The sequence below is a fragment of the Pipistrellus kuhlii genome, unplaced genomic scaffold, assembly GCF_014108245.1.
Source record: "Pipistrellus kuhlii isolate mPipKuh1 unplaced genomic scaffold, mPipKuh1.p scaffold_m20_p_3, whole genome shotgun sequence".
Taxonomy (NCBI): Eukaryota; Metazoa; Chordata; class Mammalia; order Chiroptera; family Vespertilionidae; genus Pipistrellus; species Pipistrellus kuhlii.
The window spans coordinates 33,087,610-33,107,208 of record NW_023425529.1 but is presented as its reverse complement, the minus strand read 5'-3'; the positions used below and the strand labels follow the sequence as shown (position 1 = coordinate 33,107,208).

At 35.0% G+C, this 19,599-nt stretch overlaps 1 protein-coding gene across 22 annotated transcripts in view; it reads right to left on the bottom strand.

Annotated features, from left to right (window-relative positions):
* Positions 1–19,599, bottom strand: part of DNM1L (dynamin 1 like) — a 48,850-nt gene that overhangs the window by 19,461 nt on the left and 9,790 nt on the right. For 5 of the 22 annotated variants that reach the window (XM_036457605.2, XM_036457606.2, XM_036457611.2 and 2 more), the window contains exons 2-6: positions 8,756–8,903; positions 5,846–5,884; positions 4,342–4,388; positions 3,641–3,712; positions 563–649 (exon numbers count right to left, since the gene is read on the bottom strand). The exons of 1 other annotated variant lie outside the window; for it this stretch is intronic. In XM_036457605.2, coding sequence (XP_036313498.1) covers positions 563–649; positions 3,641–3,712; positions 4,342–4,388; positions 5,846–5,884; positions 8,756–8,903 — 393 coding nt within the window. Of the gene's footprint in view, positions 1–562; positions 650–2,865; positions 2,936–3,640; positions 3,713–4,341; positions 4,389–5,845; positions 5,885–8,755; positions 8,904–10,572; positions 10,597–19,599 lie in introns of those variants that run through there. 16 more of the 22 variants (XM_036457612.2, XM_036457607.2, XM_036457608.2 and 13 more) reach the window with 12 other exon arrangements.

Sequence of the window (19,599 nt, the reverse complement as noted above, 5' to 3'; positions counted from 1 at the left end):
GCCATTCATTGAAATGAGGAAGATTACAAAGGGATCAAGTCAGATTGAGGAATGGGTCAGGAATTTGGTATTAAACACAAGATTAAAAAAACCTATTAGATTATAAAGTGTATATGTTAAGTAGAGAGTTAAATATGTAATTCTGGAGGTGGATATACAAGTTTGGATATACTTGATTTCTGTCAATTTACAGGTATTAATGTATTTAAAGCTATAATATTGGATGAAATCATCAAGAAGCTAAGTGTACTCCCTTGACAAGAGGTCCAAAAACTGAGCTCTGGGACACTCACTAGTTACACATTGGGGAGATAAGAAACCAGCAAAAGAGACTTTAAGGAGTGACCTGTGAAGTAAGGCTGTGTAGACTGTGGTATACTGGAAGCCAAGTCAAGAGTGTTCTTAAGGAGAAGGGCTCAACTATATACTATAATCAAATGCTGCTAATAGATCAAGTTGATTAAAAAAAAAAAAAAAAGCTGGTTATTCTCATATGGAGTTAAAGAAAAACACATTTGTTCAAACATGACCCAGTCCACAATGAGTAACAACTATTCTTTACCTTTGTCATTCCTGGCAAATCCACAAGTGTCAGATTGACAACGTTGGGTGAAAAAATCTTAAGATGAATTGGTTCAGGGCTTACTCCCTAAAAAATAAGTTTTAAAATCTCGTATTAAAATTACATTGAAATTTCAATGAAATATGTATATTCAAGTAAACCTCATTTCATGTGATAAGACATTACATGCTTTTAAATATGAAATAAACCAGGATCCCTAAAACATTTCAATAATCAAAACCTGATGAAATACATTGGAAAGTAATAAGGGAGCCAGCCAGGTATAAAGTATATTATAACCCTATCTCAAATCCTATACCAATTCCCACAATTTATTTCCATTATTTTTACATTCTTTTCTCTTGATTCTAGGCAGATACCATTTCTTAAATATGTTTAATAGACCTGGTGCTGAACAAAAAAATAACATACCACTATCCAAATTTATGAGGTTCTTGAGCTCAGAAAGTGAGTTGTTAGGTAACACATTATCCAAATCAATTTGGTTCCTAATCTTTAAATATCAAGTGGCAAAAGTATATATATTGGAAGAAAATCCTCAAAAAAATTCTGGATAGTGTGAGATAGTCATATTTTCTCTTTCCCTTTAGTATAATTATTATATAGACTCTTCACCACTGGCCCTTTACAAGTTTTAGTGTTGAGTTAGCTATATGTAAAACGATACTTATAAAACGTTCATAACTTGTCTTTTTACACGTCCTTCTTTATCCTTTAAAATATGCTCTCATCTATTTATCCACCTTATATCTTCCTTCCCACTGAAAATCCCAATTTCCCAGAGAGCTTTTCTGGAACATCCTTTACTCTGAATTCTCTGTATAATTACATTTACTCTGAATTCTCTGTATAATAATTACATTTACTCTATTAGATTACTCTGAACTACTTTGCTATTTTTATTTTTTTAAATATGTTATTACTTGTATTTTAGAGAAAGGAAGAGAGAGGGATAAATAGAAATGTTGATGAGAAACATCATCAATGGGCTGCCTCCTACATACCCCCCTACTGGATATTGAGACCAAAACATGGCTGGACATGTGCCCTGACCAGGAACTGACTGGTGACCTCTTGGTTCATGGGTTGACACACAACCACTGAGCCACACTGGCTGAGCTAATTTTCTGTTTTTAAATACTACAAAGTCATTACATATTGATATTGGGTATACCTACCTTGTTTGCATACTTCTCTGTGTGGTATCAGGTCCAACACAAAGCTTTTCTAAAAGCTTTTACAATTCCAATCTCACAGATACTTTAAATCATTCAAGGCATTATTTTGGACATATAAACCATTTAGATATTTTCACATATAAAACTACTTATTTAAATCAAAGTATCATTTACTTTATTATAAATAAGATTTAGGAATGATTTTCCATAGATTTGAAAATAGGGGACTTCTCATCTTTTGGACAGTGGATGAGAAAACCTGCAAGGTAAGTCTATCTTGTCCTCACCATAAATTATACATCTTTTATGTACATGGACTAGATCCCTCAGGACATACAGTTTAGTACAACTAAAAACCTTCCCTTTTAATCACCAATCACATCCACTCTAAATTCTAGTACTATGTAAAATTACCGCCAATTCCCGAGTTCAGTCAATCTATGGGAATCTCAGGAAAGATAATTCAGACTGGTGTTCTCAATAATAACCCAAAAGTCAAAATTATCCCCGATGTAATTAAAGGTGTGAGGACAAGCTAAACTAGTTTCCCGTTACTTCTTCTGCCTTCTATACAATTATTACAAATTCAGAAACATATCGCAGCAGTAGCAGCAACTCAAAGATTACCAGCCTAGAGTTCAATAAGGAACAAAGCTGAGTCAATCACTAAAACACAGACAAATAGCCTGCATAAGCATGAAAAATTAACGTGGCTCCAAAAATGCTTTCCTGTCAGGAAATAGCCTCTCCAGCACAGTATCTGGCAAGTAAAAGGGCTCAATAAATCTTTGTTGAATATTAGTACTAGGCTACAGCCTACTTATATGATTAAATGTGCCTCTGGGTATTTATAAGAATGGAGGTAAAAATAAAAAGGAAGGGAAAAGAGAGAAAGGTAATAGGAAAAAAGGAGAGAAACAGAAGCATTTGAGGAAGCAGTTTGATAGTGTCTAATGTCAAAATTAATGATATCTTAGATACCTAATTTAAACTCTTCAATCTTAGAAAATTAGAAAATATTCAGTTGCTTACATTACAATCGACTCTGGAACAACATGGGTTTGAACTGGTTCTATCTACATGTAGATTTTTTTTTTAACTGACCTGTACAGTTAAAACCCATGTTTTTCAAGAGTCAATCAACTCCATGGTTGGAAATCAGAATATGCAGAGTGCTGAAATTTTCCACTAATTCCACAATTGTTCAAGGGTCAACTATACTTTTCATATTTACTAAAATAAAAATATTTATCTCTTTGCTTTAAGCAAATCCAGTCTTACTCAAGAATAAGAAAGTGGTATGTACATCACAAAATCAAGAATAAACATCTAAATGAAATATCTGATTATATAAAATCTCTAAGAACCAAAAGGGATTTTAAGTACCGTATTTTTCGGACCATAAGACGCACTTTTTTTCCCCCAGAAGTGGGGGGGGAAAGTCCCTGCGTCTTATGGTCCAAATATAGCCTACACATATACTTTAAAAAAAAAGTTTTTTTACTTGCCCGGCTCTGTGTGGTCTGTGTGTTTGCCCGGCTCTAAAATGGTTCTAAATGCTGCTGTTTACTTTACAGGGTTGATTACATGTGTTTATGACTGTGATGTTGGGTTTTAATGCACATAAAATATTTTAGGACACTATTTGTTTCAGAATCTTTTTTTCTTCATTTCCCTTCTCTAAAAACTGGTGCGTCTTATGGTCCGGTGCGTCTTATGGTCCGAAAAATACGGTAGTTTTAATATATTTATGAAAATACTCCATTAGTATCAAAGACCAGGATTATGAACCTACAATGCTCATGACACATTATATACAAAATACTCTGAATGATAGATTTACTAATGTTTATACTTTCCAGCTCTAAAAGATACTTACCTTATTATTTCCTGAAATTCTTTCTGTTTCATTTTCAATTTCTTGTCGAATTTCATCAAAATCCGTGTAAAGCTAAAAATTAAAATAAAAAAGCATGACTTTCAAAATAAGATGAAAAATTCTTAAGTGGAGGGTTTGATAAATTTCAAGGTGTTTACAGATCTGTTTTAGAGAATTAGTAAACAAATTCTAATATATATATATACACACACACACATTTTTCTGAGTCAAGGAGACATAGTTGAGATTTTCAAGGCTCCCTGATTCCACAACAGTTAAGAATCTCCATATAAAAATAGTCACGGGGATATAAGTACAGCATAGGGAAAATAGGCAATAATATTGTAATAGTTATGTATGTGCCAGATGGGTACTAGACTGATTGTGGTGATCCCTTCATAAGGTATACAGATGTCTAATCACTATATTGCATGACTGAAACTAATAAAATTTTGTACATCAACTATAATTTTTTAAACATTTTAAAGGAATCTCTAAATTAGTGAGAACAGGGTTCAACTAGTGTTTTTCAAATAAACTACTATGATTAGAAATGTTACTAAGATAAACTTTATTTTACAAGCCACAGCTTCTTCAACATAACATGCCACAATGCCAATGATAAGAAACTAAATTATCAACTACTTGTACAAAAAAACTTTTCAGCATGTTATTTCTTCATGATATTCTTTTGTCATTACCTTATTTTTGGTGTGAAGAAATTTACCCCACTCCTCTGCTTCAACTCCTGGAAAAAGAAAAGCTTCGTTTATTGGAAACTATGGAAATTACTTTTTAGCTTTACTTAGGAATCCAAAAATGCAACACAATATTAGTGGTTCCTATTTTGCCACTAACTACATTTTCACGAGTACTTTAGGATCTGCTGAATTATCCTTTCACATTTTAAAAATGGTATCAGGTATTTCAAAAACATGACTAATTTCAGATAGAGTTGCTCACAGGTCATCCCACCATTTGAAATTTATACTTTATGAAAAAAATTGTTCACTTTTCTTCATTAGTAAAAAGTACATTCTTTATTTTTAAATATCTTACACATAAAAGTAGGTTACCCAATCAAGGTACTCAATTACACTAATGTCTTGAAAGAAGAAAAATTAAGAATCTTACTGAGTAATGCAAAAAAGCATATATAATAGACTTTACAAATAACTTATGGTAAAAATTTGCAATATGTAAATGAAACAGCTAACTTTTCAACCCATTTTTGTTTTGTTTTTTAACTTGGCTTCCCATTGGTTACCTATAAAGTCACATTTGTTCTTCCTATAAAGAACTCTCTCAGGAGTATGAAACTACTGTGTAAAAATTTATATGCACTTTCAGTGTGAATTTTTCCCTTCTGAGCCAAGACTACATTTCTAGGCTGGAAAGTAGGAAAGAAATGAAATAGAGGGGAAAGGGGACACCCCAGCATATGCATTGTATGGAGTTGCTCCATTCCATTAGTTTCCAATAAGTCTGTTTCTCCTACACTTGCTAAAAAGGAAAATATATTCACTGTAGGTACTGTTTGAGTGGTCTAAAACTTAGCAAGTTTAGCTTTGTGTTTCCTAAGAAGCTAGAAATGCTTAATTGTAAAAAGGTAAACTAACTTTACCTCCCCCAAGCACAGCTATTCTGCTTTGCCAAATTCAGAGTTTTAAATGTTAATGACTGAGTTTATGAATAATGCATATCAGCTACCTGAAATAAAAATAAAAATGACCATAAGATCTTTAAATACTTATTGAGGGAAAAGTGGATCAATTCTTTGGTGAAATAAAGGTAAATAAAACTGGATCCTTTTTACAAGTACAATGCTCACCTACTTGAAGCTTAGTACCTTCTTCCAAGAAGTCTCATTGGAGAACTGGAGTTATCTAGGTGAACAGAACTCACAGATGCAGGGACTACATACCAAAGGGGTGTTCTGAATTTATTTTATATTATAAAGGCCTGGCTTCACAAGCATGTTTTTTAAATTAAAAAATGCAATGCATTCACTATTAAAAAAAAAAAAAAAAAGCTTTCAATCTGATGAAATGCCAAAAGGTAACAAGAGCCACTAAAACCTGCACACAATCAATGTGGATAAGCAAATAAAAACAGAAGAAAAAAATGCACACAGCCTGTGAGAGTACATCAGCACACATGCAGGCATAATAGAAAAAGGGCCAAAAACAAATGGAAAAAGGAAACCTTTAGAAAGGTGTCTTGAGTTTTTCCATGTAGCAGGGTCTGTAGTTAAAGAGAAACAGCACAGAATGGTAAGTTTAGTGCTTATCCCTAATATTTTAAACCTTTTTTAAAAATGTGCAGAAACCTGAATATATTTCAAATTCTTGTAGCATTCAATTATTCAAAATTTGCAACTATATAATTTTCAGTATAATTAATTCTAGTTAGAGGGATATAAATGGACATGTTGTGAGCCATAATTTATTTTTATTTTTCATTACAATTAATTATGTCACTTCTGGTTTCTAATTCTAGCATAAATGGATTAAAATTTGTCTTAGATATTTGATAACTGACTATAGAAAAAAAAAACAAATTGCCTGGTCAAAAAGAATCTATAAAACATATCAAACACATCTTTCAAAACCTGAAGAGCAAGTAAATATGCTTGTATATATTCATTAAGATTGAGCTTTATAAGGAATTGTTCTTTGAAATATATATTGAATTTAACAGAATACCACAAAAACAATTTGGTCTTCAATCAGCATGTTTGTTTTTTTTTTGGATTTTGTCTAAAAGGAAATCTTTTTCGAGAAAGCATGATTTTTTTTTCTTATAGTTTAATTTTGTTTTTATTAAAATTTTATCAGAAAATTCTTTTACACTGGCAGAGTGGGGGACAAGCTGAAAATTACTGTAAATTTATATACTGACACCTCAGTTATCCTATGTAATTCTCAGAATAAAGAATTTCATGTTAAGTAAATTTTCCTTATAATTATACATATCAAACATTAAAATTTTACGTAAGCCAGCTTTGCTGACCTCTATCTAAAATGGATTACATTGCTACTCCTAAATTTATCTCTTATTTTGATAACTTCAGCCTTTGTTATATAACAAAGCCCTCTGAGGCTATAAATCTCTGTACAAAATGGTAAGATACTTTTTTTCCTCTTTTGAAGTTCTTCTGATTATGTTTTCTTCCCTTTCTTCTCTCTTTCAGGCTGTCAGTGATTCATACTCCTCTGGCTGTTTTCTGCGTCATTCTTTCTAATATCCTCTGGGTTAGTTAAAATGGCTTATGACTAGATAAAATTGTTTACCCTGAGGATAAAGAGGCTCTGAGGAGAAACTAAAGAACTATCCTAATATTAATAAAACACATGAAATTTAGTACTCAAAATTTATGAAATCTATTTTGTGTTTTGGGTAGCTGAGTTGTCATTTTAAGTGAGGTTTTATCTTCTCATATAAAAAAATAAGCACTAAGCTTGGAAAATATAAGTATATGCATGTAAAGATATGCAGATTTATTGGCCAACCACCAAAAAGAGACATCAACAAAACAGTGGATATACAAGCAAAGAGTGAGAAACTAACAATTCTATCGCTGAAATGCACACCCTTTTCTAGAAACACTGCCACATCAGCAAATGGTTTCTGAGAGACGGGTTTATCATCTGCCTTTTTCTCGGTGACTGAAGAAAGTTAAAAGGAAGACATCTAATGAATGCCATATAGTACATTAAAGTTGTAGTTTAAGCTATTTGGCAAATTTGATTTAACAAGTTAGTAGAAATAAAATTTTAAAGTGTTATTCTATATTTTTGAAACTAGACCATGAATTTGTACAAAATGATTAAATTCAGGTCCAGAATTTCAATAATAATATATAGAAATGCAAAGTAATGAATAACATACCAAGAAGCTTCCTAATATAATTAAAAGGTTCCTATATATCTTTGGACAGTCTATCCCAAAAAAATTACTGTTAATATCTACAACTTCATTAACTTGCTTCAGTGATTAACTTCCTACAGTCATAAATGTTCGTGACAGACTCTGTTTCCCTAGGGGTGAGGGCCAAGCTACCACCACCAATGCTCCTATAACAAGTAAAGAAAAAGAATTCAGATACAGAAATTAAAGTAACTTCGGTTTCATCAATACTATCATCTTAGATCAGATACCGAAAGTAGAATGAAATTGCCCTGAAAACAGATGTCTGCGATGAACAACAAACATGATGCTTTGCTGCAAACGTCATTTAATAATTAAAGCTACTTTACAGACTTTTAAAATTTAAGTCTGAACCAAACACTGAACTAAAAAAGGAAGATTAAATAATTACTCTCATCAATCATTCCAAAGTTCACTAATATAAATGATTAATATAGGATACATATTTAATAAGTAATTTAAAATCTGCTGATGGACACAGACAGCATTTCTTAAATATTCAGTTTAATCAAAGAAGTGTAATAAAGGACAGTACATATTTTCTTGACTTAGTAATCCAAATTTACTATTTAGGGGAGGGTGATCTAAAAATGAAAACAGTATGTTCAATATAGGTAAACCATAGCAAGAGAAAGATAGTAAATAAAATAATTTAAAATATTAAAACTTTCTAAAAATAATCATCTTATTGAAGGGCAAAAGATTCAAACAGCAGGCACAATAGTAAGATCAGAAAACTGAAGGTGAGCTAACACTGCTATGCTGAAAAGCAAAGTCATTTAAAATAAAAAATTTTAAACTACCATCTAAATTATTTAAATTCTAAATCAAAGTATAAAAAGCAAAAACATTGTTTTAAATACTAGGAAAAAAGTTTAAAACACTCAAGACAAAAACTTTTTCTTTAAAAGAACTGATTCCTATTTGCTGACTTTCTCACTCAATCCTGCATTAAACAGCATAACAACAGTTTACTAAGCTGAATAACAAAAAGGTACTATTCCAAACAAGTTTACTATCCTCCTCAAAACAACAATTACTCTTCTTTTTTATGAGAAAAGATGCATACCACTTCTCTTCACAGGACTTCTGATTCTGCTACAGCCACTAATTTCTACCTGTCTAATCAATTCATGGCTTTAAGATTTGACCCAAAATAATTCTTATTCCAATTCTAAAATTTACCATTTTCTTCTCCTGTGGTTTTTCGTTGATCTTCAGGTGAAACATGGACTAGCTGCAGAATGAGAGGTCTCCGGGTGACAATACCAGTGCCTCTGGGAAGCAGGTCCCTCCCCACTAGGCTCTCTAGCACTGAGCTCTTTCCACTGCTCTGAAAACAGAATACAAAAGAGCAAAATGAGTTCCTTAACAGATTTATTTATAACTCAATAAGACTATATAAACACAGCAGCATACCCAAAATTATTTTAAAGAAAAAAATGATTGCAAAGACTTTTAAATGAAAATTATTACATTTTCTATTACATGATGCTTATTTCTTTAAAATTAAAAAAAAATACAAAAAGAATAAAGTCGTCTCACTCCCCCATAATTTTCCTACTTTTCTGACAGTCTCCCAAATGTTGGTATAGATAAAATTATGTCCATAATATGTAGATAATTTACTTTAAATGGGGTACTGTATGTATTTTTTATCTAACCTGCTTATATTTTACGTAATAATCAGAGACACCATTTTACATCAATATATTAACTACTGTGTTTAATAGTTAAATATATTTTACTTACATATAATAAAACCCCAATTGATGGACATTTAAATGGTTTCTGCTATTACTAACCATGCTGCAAAGTATATGATTTGTACATATAACCTTACTTCCCCTATTACCTCATTAAATTTACTTCATTTAATGAAATTGCTGTGATTAAATATCATACACATTTTGAGCAATCACAGATATTGCCAGGCTGCACAAGTGAAGGCAAGCACCAAGCTATTTTTTTCCATTAAATTTGTTACATCCCCATCAGCATCGAGGATTACCTTTGCTACTTTTATAGATGAACACTGACAGCTTATTTAAATTTGTGTTACTTCATTATTCAAATCAAGCATCATTTTGTGAAGGGCTATCTGTATTTCTCCTTCAGTGATTTGCTTGTTCAAATGTTGGCCTTTTATCTGTTTTTTATCAGTTTTACAAAACTGTTTAGCCATATAATTATTTTATTTTTTACTGTTTGTAATATTTCCCCCAACTTCTTATTTTGAACATTTCAAAGCCACAAAGGAGTTGCAAGATAAAAAAGTGAATAACCATATACCTTAACAAAAAATGCACTAATTATAAACACTGACACATTTACTTTGTCTCTTATTTACACACAAATACTTTTTCTTTTGCTGTCTCCTTTGACAGTTACATATATCATGACACTTCATCCCTAAATATTGAAGTATATCTCTTTAAGAATAAGGGCATTCTTCTATATAACCACAATTTAATGATCACATTCAGAAAACAAGGTAAATACAACACATCAGATCTTTGAATAATGTCATTTCGTTAAGCAGCATCTATACTAATAAAAGGGTAATATGCTAATTAGACTGGGAGATCTTCCAGACATCCTTCCGGACAAAGCTGCAGCGGCTCCTGAGCCTCAGGCAAGCCAGGGATGCTGCCCAGGGCCAGCCCAAAGCTCAGGGAAGCTGGGGATGGAAGGCCGGCCCAGGGCTCAGAAAAGCCACCAATGGCAGCTGCCCAGTGGCCCAAGGCTCAGTTCGGGGGCGATCAGGCCAGCAGGGGAGCCATTAGGGGCATCAGGTTGGCAAGCAGAGGTGGTTAGGAACCATCAAGCGGGCAGGTAGGCAAGTGGTTAGGAGCCAGTGGATTGTGAGAGGGATGTGAGAGGGGTCCCAGATTGGAGAGGGTTCAGGCTGGGCTGAGGGACTCCCCCCACCCACCCATGCACAAATTTCGTGTACCGGGCCCCTAGTTTCATTATAACATTGAGATAACACAGGAACTTACTTTTGTTTAAGTCAATTAGCCTATGATAAAATTGATTTCATTATGTCATTTTCTTAATGTCTAAGAACCTATCAAGGACACTAAGTCAGGACTTACTGTTCTAATAAGTGGTAAAAAATTAAATACTATATAAACCCTGTGTTTTATATTTTAAATGTTTATATTTTTCTGTTTTTCTTAACTTCTTAATTAATATTTTTCTGTACTGTATATTTTCTTAGAAGCCAAAAGTAGTACTTTTTTTAATTTCATACTTTCTACCAACGCAAGATCCTAAATCAGAAAGGGTCTATAGAAAGCAGATGGCCCACTTAGGTTAACTTAAGGAAGGTTATTTACAAGTGGACTATTTACAAAGCTGTCAATAAGGCTTGGGAGAATCTCCAAGGCTGAGTTCAATAATCCAGGCTAGTGACAAAGACAGCCCCCTTGCAAGGAATAGGACTTTCAGAAGACAGAGAGCCAGACTATGGAATCTACACACAGGAATGACCCAGGGGAATAAACACCCAAACTTTAATCTCCTTCTTTCTCCAATTCTTGCCAGGACTCTCCATTTCCAAATCCAATCGGAAGCCAGAGGACATAGAGGCCCATTCATGTTGTCCAGAAAAGTCTCACATGAGAGAAAACAGGATATGGAGGTCCATATTGAAGATTATGCAGTATAACTAATATTGCTACATTTTGGTACCCAGGTTTATGCCTTTCATTAAATGAAATGGTGCCTTCTGTCACTTTTTTTCTGTACTTTGAAATAAACAACATGGAAATGTCCTGTTCTTTATGTTTGATAAACCTGTACATAAAAATCATCTAATTCTCCTGGACTTTTAAAGTTATGGACATAACTGCTTAGAAATTGTCATTAGAAATTATTCATATTTATTTCTAATATTTTATCTGTTTGTTTTTTCTCTAACCAAACTTTTTTAATGATTAAACTGATTTAGTCAAATCCATATTTTATTGATTTCATTTTGTAATTTTTTTATGGCTTAGGTGCATTTTATTGGTTTTTTTTATTTTGTAAATTTTTAATACTATTAATTTCCTCCCCCTCCTTTCTTCCCCTTTCTTATTCCCCACCCTTTTACCTCCTCCTCCTCCTTCTTCTAGTGTAGATGTATTATTTATCTAGTCTCCTTTTTTAAAATTACAGGAGTTAAATGTTTAGCTTATTTTCTCTATCTGAGCTACAAACACATGTCCTGTCTACCTTATACAAACACATCCCCCAATCTCAGTCACCTCTATCCTGTCTTCTATTCTGAAATGGTGAGTCTCAAGGACACAGTTTATGACAAATTAGAACAACATAATTACTCATTTGCTTTTTATTTCACATTACACAGTCTCCAAATAATACCAATACTACCACTGCCAATATGATTACTAAAAATAGTTTTTTAAATGTTTTGAATATGATCTCTCCATTCTCCTTCCTACCTCTTTACAAACCATAGTTTCTTTTTTTTTTTAATCCTCATTTCATCTTGGTTGTCTAAATATATGTGTAATGCTAACAATCAGTCCTTACGTTAATGTCTCTCTAGTTATTTGATTCCCCTGAACCTTGTTCTCTAGAAGGTTCCTCAGAAAAGGATGATGGGAACAAAGCTTTAGCATAGTAATGACAGTTTGTGACTTTTACAATTAAAATTCAGTTTAGATATATGTAAAATCTTGGGCTCATGTTTCTTGAGTATCTTAAATAAGAAATTCCATATTAAATTATGTCTTCTCATAAATTCATATGTCTTCTCTCATAAACTGTTACTGTATAAAGGTATAATAATCTGATTTTCCTTCCCTTATGATGTATATGACTTATGCCTGAACATATGATTTTTATTTTTTTCCTTGAATATCTAATAATTTTAGACTGTGTGTGTGCTGGTCTTTATCTAAGAATACTTTTTTTAAAAAAATATCTTATTGATTTTTTACAGAGAGGAAGGGAAATAGTCAGAAACATCAATGAGAAAGAAACATCGATCAGCTGCCTCCTGCACACCCCCTACTGGGAATGTGCCCACAACCAAGGTACATGCCCTGGACCGGAATCAAACCTGGGACCCTTCAGCCTGAAGGCTGACACACTATCCACTGAGCGAAACCGGTTTCGGCAAGAATACTACTTATTAAAGTTCTCTCCTGAGTTCTGTATTGACTGCATTTTGTTATTCTGATTATCTCCTCCTTTATGGCTACTGATTTTCATTTGTACACTTTTCTGTATCTACACACTAGATTTTTTTAATGACGGTTGTTATGGACTACATTGTATTATTCCAGAATTCATTTATTAAAGTCCTATCAACCTCCTCCCCTCAGAATGTGTACCTCAAAATGTTTTTTATGACAGGGCCTTTAAAGAGGTGATTAGATTAAAACAAGGCCATTATGATAGTTCCTAATTCAACCTGACAGGTGTCCTTACCAAAGAGGAAATTTGAACACACATAGGACACAGTAAGAAGGCAGCCATTTGCAAATAAAAGAGAGGCCTCAGAAGAAACTGGACCTGCCAACAGCCTTCAAAACAGTAAGAAAATAAATTTTTGTTATTCAAGCTAACCAGTCTGTGTGGTATTTTTTATGGCAGCCCTGACAAATGAACACAGGGTTTACAAACTCAATTACCCACACAAGCAATTTTTAAACATTGGCAATTAATACATTTAAAAAAAAAATCTATATATATAAAAGGCTAACAAACTAAGTGTCCCTCCTATCATCCAACCGGTTGCTATGATGCTCACTGACCACCAGGGGACAGATGCTCAACACAGGAGCTGCCAAGATGCAGTGACTTGGCAGTGGTGGTTCTCAGGTGACACACCCCAAAACCAGAGAGGAGGAAGCCCAATTCCTCACGGGACCATACAATTCCACCTTTAGCTGTGGGTTATGTTGTCGCTGGGCACTCTTGGCCCCGAATTTGGTTTACTGCACACTTGTGTTTGCATTCCATACCCTGTACAACAGCAACTTTGCAGAGAGCTCTCTCATACTCTGGGACCCCTCAGGAGATGTTGGAAAGCTGGTTTCGACCTGATCCCTGCAGGCCACCTGTTGGAGGGACCCTGCTCACTCTAGAGACGCCAGAGAGAGACTGCGGGAGGTTGGCTCCAGCCTGTGTCAGGTCCATCTCACCCAGTCCCACCCCATCAACCACCTTCTAATTAATTTCCTTTCAATGTGCATGAATTCATGCACCTGGTCACTAGTATATTATATGCATCAGTTCCTGTTCAAAATAGCAAGTAGGAGGGTCCTCAACTCACATCCTATCACAGACACACCAAATCTGCAGCTATAGCCAAACCACTGCCTCTGAAAAAAACTCAAAAACTGAGTGACACACATCAGGCAAAAGGCAAAATCTAATGTGGTAGGTTCATCACTTCTAAATTTAGTAAGAAGGTTAAAAGGTAAAAGTACTGAAATTAACTGACAACAATAATTTATTAATGGTACACAAGATAAAAAGATGTAAACTGTAATATCAAAAACATAAAATGTGTGGGTTATTATTCATTTAAAATAGACCATTATAAATTGCTTTATGTAAGCTTCATGGTAAACACAAAGGAAAAACCTATAGTATAAACACAAAAGATAAAGTATTTAAACATACCACACTATAGAAAATCATCAATCCACACGGAAGAGAACAAGAGAGGAAGAAAGGAATTATAAAATAGAAAACAAGAAAATGGGTAAGTCTATACATGTCAATAATTACTTTAAATGCAAAGGAACTGATTCTCCAATCAGAAGGTATAAGTGGCTGAATAGATTAAAAAAAAAAAAAAAAAAAAGACCTATCTCTATGCTGCCTGTAAGAGACTCATGTCAGATGATAATATACGAACTGAAAGTAAAAGAATGGAAAAAGGCAATACATGCAAATGAAAATGAAAAAGAAAAAAAAAGCTGGAGTAAACAAAGTAAATTTTAAGACAAAAAGCCTGTATTAAGAGACAGAGAAAAAAAGAGAGGGAAATCCAACTAATTAAAATCAGAAATGAAAGAGAAGTAACAACTCACACCAAAGACATATAAAGGATTTTAAGAAAATATTATGAACTACATGCCAACAAGCTGGACAATCTGGAGAAATGGATCAATTCCTAGAATTGATTAGAAATGTACAATCTTCCAAAACTGAAACAGAAAGACTCAGAAAATCTGAATAAACAGATTACAAATAGTGAAACTGACAAAGGTCATAGACCGGATGGCTTCACAGGGGAATCTTACCAAACATTCAAAGAACTAACACCTATTCTTCTCAAGCATTCTGAAAAACTGAACAGAAAGTCTCTGAAGCTCATTTTATAAAGCCAATATTATCTTAATTCCAAAACCAAATAAAACATTACAAAGAAAGAAAATTATAGACCGATATAACTGATAAACAAAGCTAAAATCCTCAACAAAATATTAGCAAACCAGACCCAGCAATACTTTGAAAAGGTCATACAACATGACCAAGTGGGATTTATTCAAGTGATGCATGATCGGTACAATATCCACAAATCGATAAATGTGACATACCATATAAACAAAATGAAGGATAAAAACCACATGATCATCTCAACAGATACAGAAAAAAAACATTTGATAAAATCCAGCACCCATTTATGATAAAAACTCTCAGCAAAGTGAGAATACCGGGAATATACCTCTAAGTAATAAAGGCCACCATATATGATAAATCCACAGACATCATCATACTCAATGAGCAAAAACTAAAAGCATTTCCCTGAAGATCAGGAACAAGACAGGGATGTCTGCTTTCAATACATAATACTGAAATTCCTAGCCCAACAGTCAAACAAGAAATAAAAGGCATCCAAATTGGAAAGGGGGATCTCCTAAAACTGTCATTATTTTAAGATGACATGATACTGTATATAGAGCACCCTAAAGACTCCACCAAAAATCTACCAGAACTATATAAATTCAGCAAAGCAGCAGGATACAAAATACATATCCAGAAATCAGTTGCATTTGTATACACAAATTATGAACTATCAGAAAGAGAAAATTGAAAAAACCACCACATTTACAATTACATTAAAAAATACCTAGGAATGCCCTAACCTGTTTAGTTTAGCAGACAGAGTGTTGGCCTGCAGATTCAAGGTTCCCAGGTTCGATTCTGGTCAAGAGCATGTACATTGGTTGCGAGCACATCCCCAGTAAGGGGGTGTGCAGGAGGCAGCTAATTGATGTTTCTCCTTTATCGATGTTTCTGACTGTCCCTCTCACTTCCTCTCTGTAAAAAATCAATAAAATATTTTTTTTTAAATACCTAGGAATAAGTTTAACAAAAGATATTAAAAAAACCTATACTCGGAAAATTATAAGACACTGAAGAAAGAAATTAAAGAAGATACAAATAAGTGGAAGCATAAACCGTGTTTATGGATAGAAAGAATTAACATCATTAAAATGTCCGTACTACCCAAAGCAATCTATAGAATCAATTCAATTATATCAAGATACCAACTAGAACTAGAACAAATACTGCAAAAATTTATATGAAACAAAGATCCCAAATAGCCACAGCAATCTTGAGAAAAAAAATAAAGTTGGAGAAATCAAACTACTTTATATCAAACGACACTAAAGGCTATTGTAATCAAAATTGCATGATACTGACATAAAAAGATAAGATATACAGCAGATCAACGAAACAGAATAGAGCCCAGAAATAAACCCAGGGCTTTATAGTCAATATTTTACAAAGGAAGCAAGAACATAAAATGGCGTAAAGAGAGTACAGTACATTCAGTAAATGGTGATGGGAAAATTGGATGGATGCAAAATAATAAAATTAGACCAACTTTTTACAATATACACAAAAATAAACTCAAAATGGATTAAAGATTTAAAGGTTAGATTCAAAATCATAAAAATCTTACAAGAAAAAATTGGCAGTCAAATCTCAGACATTTCTCATAGCAATATTTTTTTCTATCTCCTCATGCAAGAAAATCAAAAGAAAAAATAAACAAATGGCTGGGAGCAGCCAGGCCCGAAGCAGCAGCTGCCAGGCTGGGAGCGGCCAGGCCCGGAGCAGCGGCTGCTAGGCTGGGAGCAGCCAGGCCCGGAGCAGCCGGGTCTGGTGCGGCCAGGCCCGGAGCAGCGGCTGCCAGGCTGGGAGCGGCCAGGCCCGGAACAGCTGGGTCTGGTGCATCCAGGCCCGGAGCAGCAGCTGCCAGGCTGGGAGCTGCCAGGCCCGGAGCAGTGGCTGCCAGGCTGGGAACGGCCAGGCCCGGAGCAGCCAGGTCGGGTGCGGCCAGGCCCGGAGCAGCAGCTGCCAGGCTGGGAGCGGCCAGGCCTGGAGCGGCCGGGCCCGAAGCAGCCGGGCCCAGAGCAGCCGGGTCGGGTGCGGCCAGGCCCGGAGCAGCAGCAGCCAAGTCCAGAGCAACTAGGTCGGGAGCGGCAGTGACCAGACCCGGAGCAGCTGGTTGTGGAACGAACCAGAGCAACAGAGGCCAGGCCCGGAGCAGCCAGGCCCGGAACAGCTCGCTCCTCGCCTGCCCCTGCCCCACGGCTGCCTCTCAGACATGGCTGGAAACTTTTGCAGGAACTTGAGGGTCTGCTGAATCAAGTAATGAAGGCTTAGATCTGGATGTGTTGAGTTAGTATAGCGCTGGGTTGTTGATCTGTGAGTGCCTTGGGTGGGGCCTGGATGAGGCTGGTTGACCTATTTGGAAATGTCTTTTGTGTGAAGTGTATCATTGGGCATGTGGAGGTATTATTGATATGAGAAAATGCTAAGTAACTGATTTACTATCTGAAAAGGGATTTACTATCGGGGAAAAGGAGGGAGGAAGAGACTGAACATAAACTGTGCACCTATGGATGAGGACAATGGGGGATGGGGAGGGGGCGGAGGGTGGGGTGGGAACCTGGTGGAGGGGGGAAGAAATGAGGAACCTTTGTAATAATATGAATAAAGATTGATTTTAAAAATAAATAAATAAATAAATAAATGGGTGTACATCAAGCTAAAAAGTATTTGACCAACCAAGGAAACAATCAACAAAATAAAGACAACCCACTGAAGGGGAGAACAGATCTGTCAATGACACATCTGTTTAAGAGATTAATATGAAAATTTATAAGGAACTTATAAAACTCAATACAAAAAACAATTCAATTAAGAAATAGGTAAAGGACCTGAATAGACACTTCTTCAAAAAGGACATGCTGATGGCCAAAAGACATATGAAAGGATGCTCATCTTCACTAATCATCAGATAAATGCATATTAAAACCTCACATGCCGAAACTGGTTTGGCTCAGTGGATAGAGCATTGGTCTGTGGACTAAAAGGTCCCGGGTTCGATTCCAGTCAAGGGCATGTACCTTGGTTGCAGGCACATCCCCAATAGGGGATGTGCAAGAGGCAGCTGATCGATGATTTCCTCTCATTGATGTTTCTAACTCTCTATCCCTCTCTCTTCCTCTCTGTAAAAAAAATAATAATAATAAAATATATATATATATATATATTTTAAAAGCAACTACAACAACCACCTCACACCTGTCAGAATGGCTATTATCAAGAAATCAACAAATGAGTTGGCGAGGAAGTTCAGAATAGGGAACTCTTGTGCACAGTTGTTAGGAATGCAGATTGGTGCAGCCATTGTGGAAAACAGTATGGAGTTACCTCAAAAAATTAAAAGTGGATTGCTTTATGACCCAGCAATTCCACTTCTGGGAAGATATCCAAAGAAACCTGACACACTAATTTAAAAGAACAATATAATATAGAATATTATTCAGCCATAAAAAGGAGAAAAAAAATTGGAATGAACCTTGAGGGCATTATGCTAAGTGAAATGTCAGACAGAAAAAGACAAATAACATACCTGATGATCTTACTTATATGTAGAATCTTATTTAAAAATAAATAAAAACAGGCCATGCCTGGGTAGCTCAGTTGGTTAGAGCACTGTCCTGATACACCAAAGTTGTGGGTTCCATGCTCCAGTCAGAGTACATACAAGAAACCAATGAATGCATAAGTGGAACAACAAATCAATGCTTCTCTCTCTTACTCTCTCCTCTCTCTCTAAAATCAGCAAATAAAAATAAAAAAGTCATTGTGGTTGCCAGAGGCATGGGGTGGCTAAAATGGATAATGATAATCAAAAGGTTAAAATTTCCCGTTATAAAAAGTCCTGGAGCCAAAACCGGTTTGGCTCAGTGGATGGAGCGTCAGCCTGCAGACTGAAAGGTCCCAGGTTCGATTCTGGTCGGAGGCATGTACCTTGGTTGTGGGCACATCCCCGGAGTGGGGGGTGTGCAGGAGGCGGCTGATCAATGTTTCTCTCTCATCTATGTTTCTAACTCTCTATCCCTCTCCCTTCCTCTCTGTAAAAAAATCAATATGTATTTAAAAAAAAAAAAAAAAAAAAGTCCTGGAGATGTAATGTATAGCATATGTACAGCAAGATAACAATTTTTTAATATATTTTATTGATTTTTTACAGAGAGGAAGGGAGAAAGATAGCTAGAAACGTCGATGAGAGAGAGACATCGACCAGCCGCCTCTTGCACACCCCCAACCGGGGATGTGCCCGCAACCAATGTACATGCCCTTGACCGGAATCGAACCTGGAACCTTTCAGTCCACAAAACGACGCTCTACCACTGAGCCAAACCGGTTTCGGCAGCAAGATAACTATTGATGATAATCCTGTATTATATATTTCAAAGTTGCTGAGAGAATAAATATTAAAAGTTCTCATTATAAGATAAAAAAGATTCGCAACTATATGTGCTGGATGGTCACTAGATTCATAGTGGTGATCATTTCAACATACACACACATCGTTATGATGTAAATCTAAGTCTAATGTAACGTCAATTATATCTCAATTTTTCAAAAGAAAAAAAAATTTGTATCAGCACATACAGTCCAAACAAAACACGTCTCTGGGCTCCCAAATTTTTACCTTAGTATTACAAATAGTGTTAGCTCTCTCAACAATT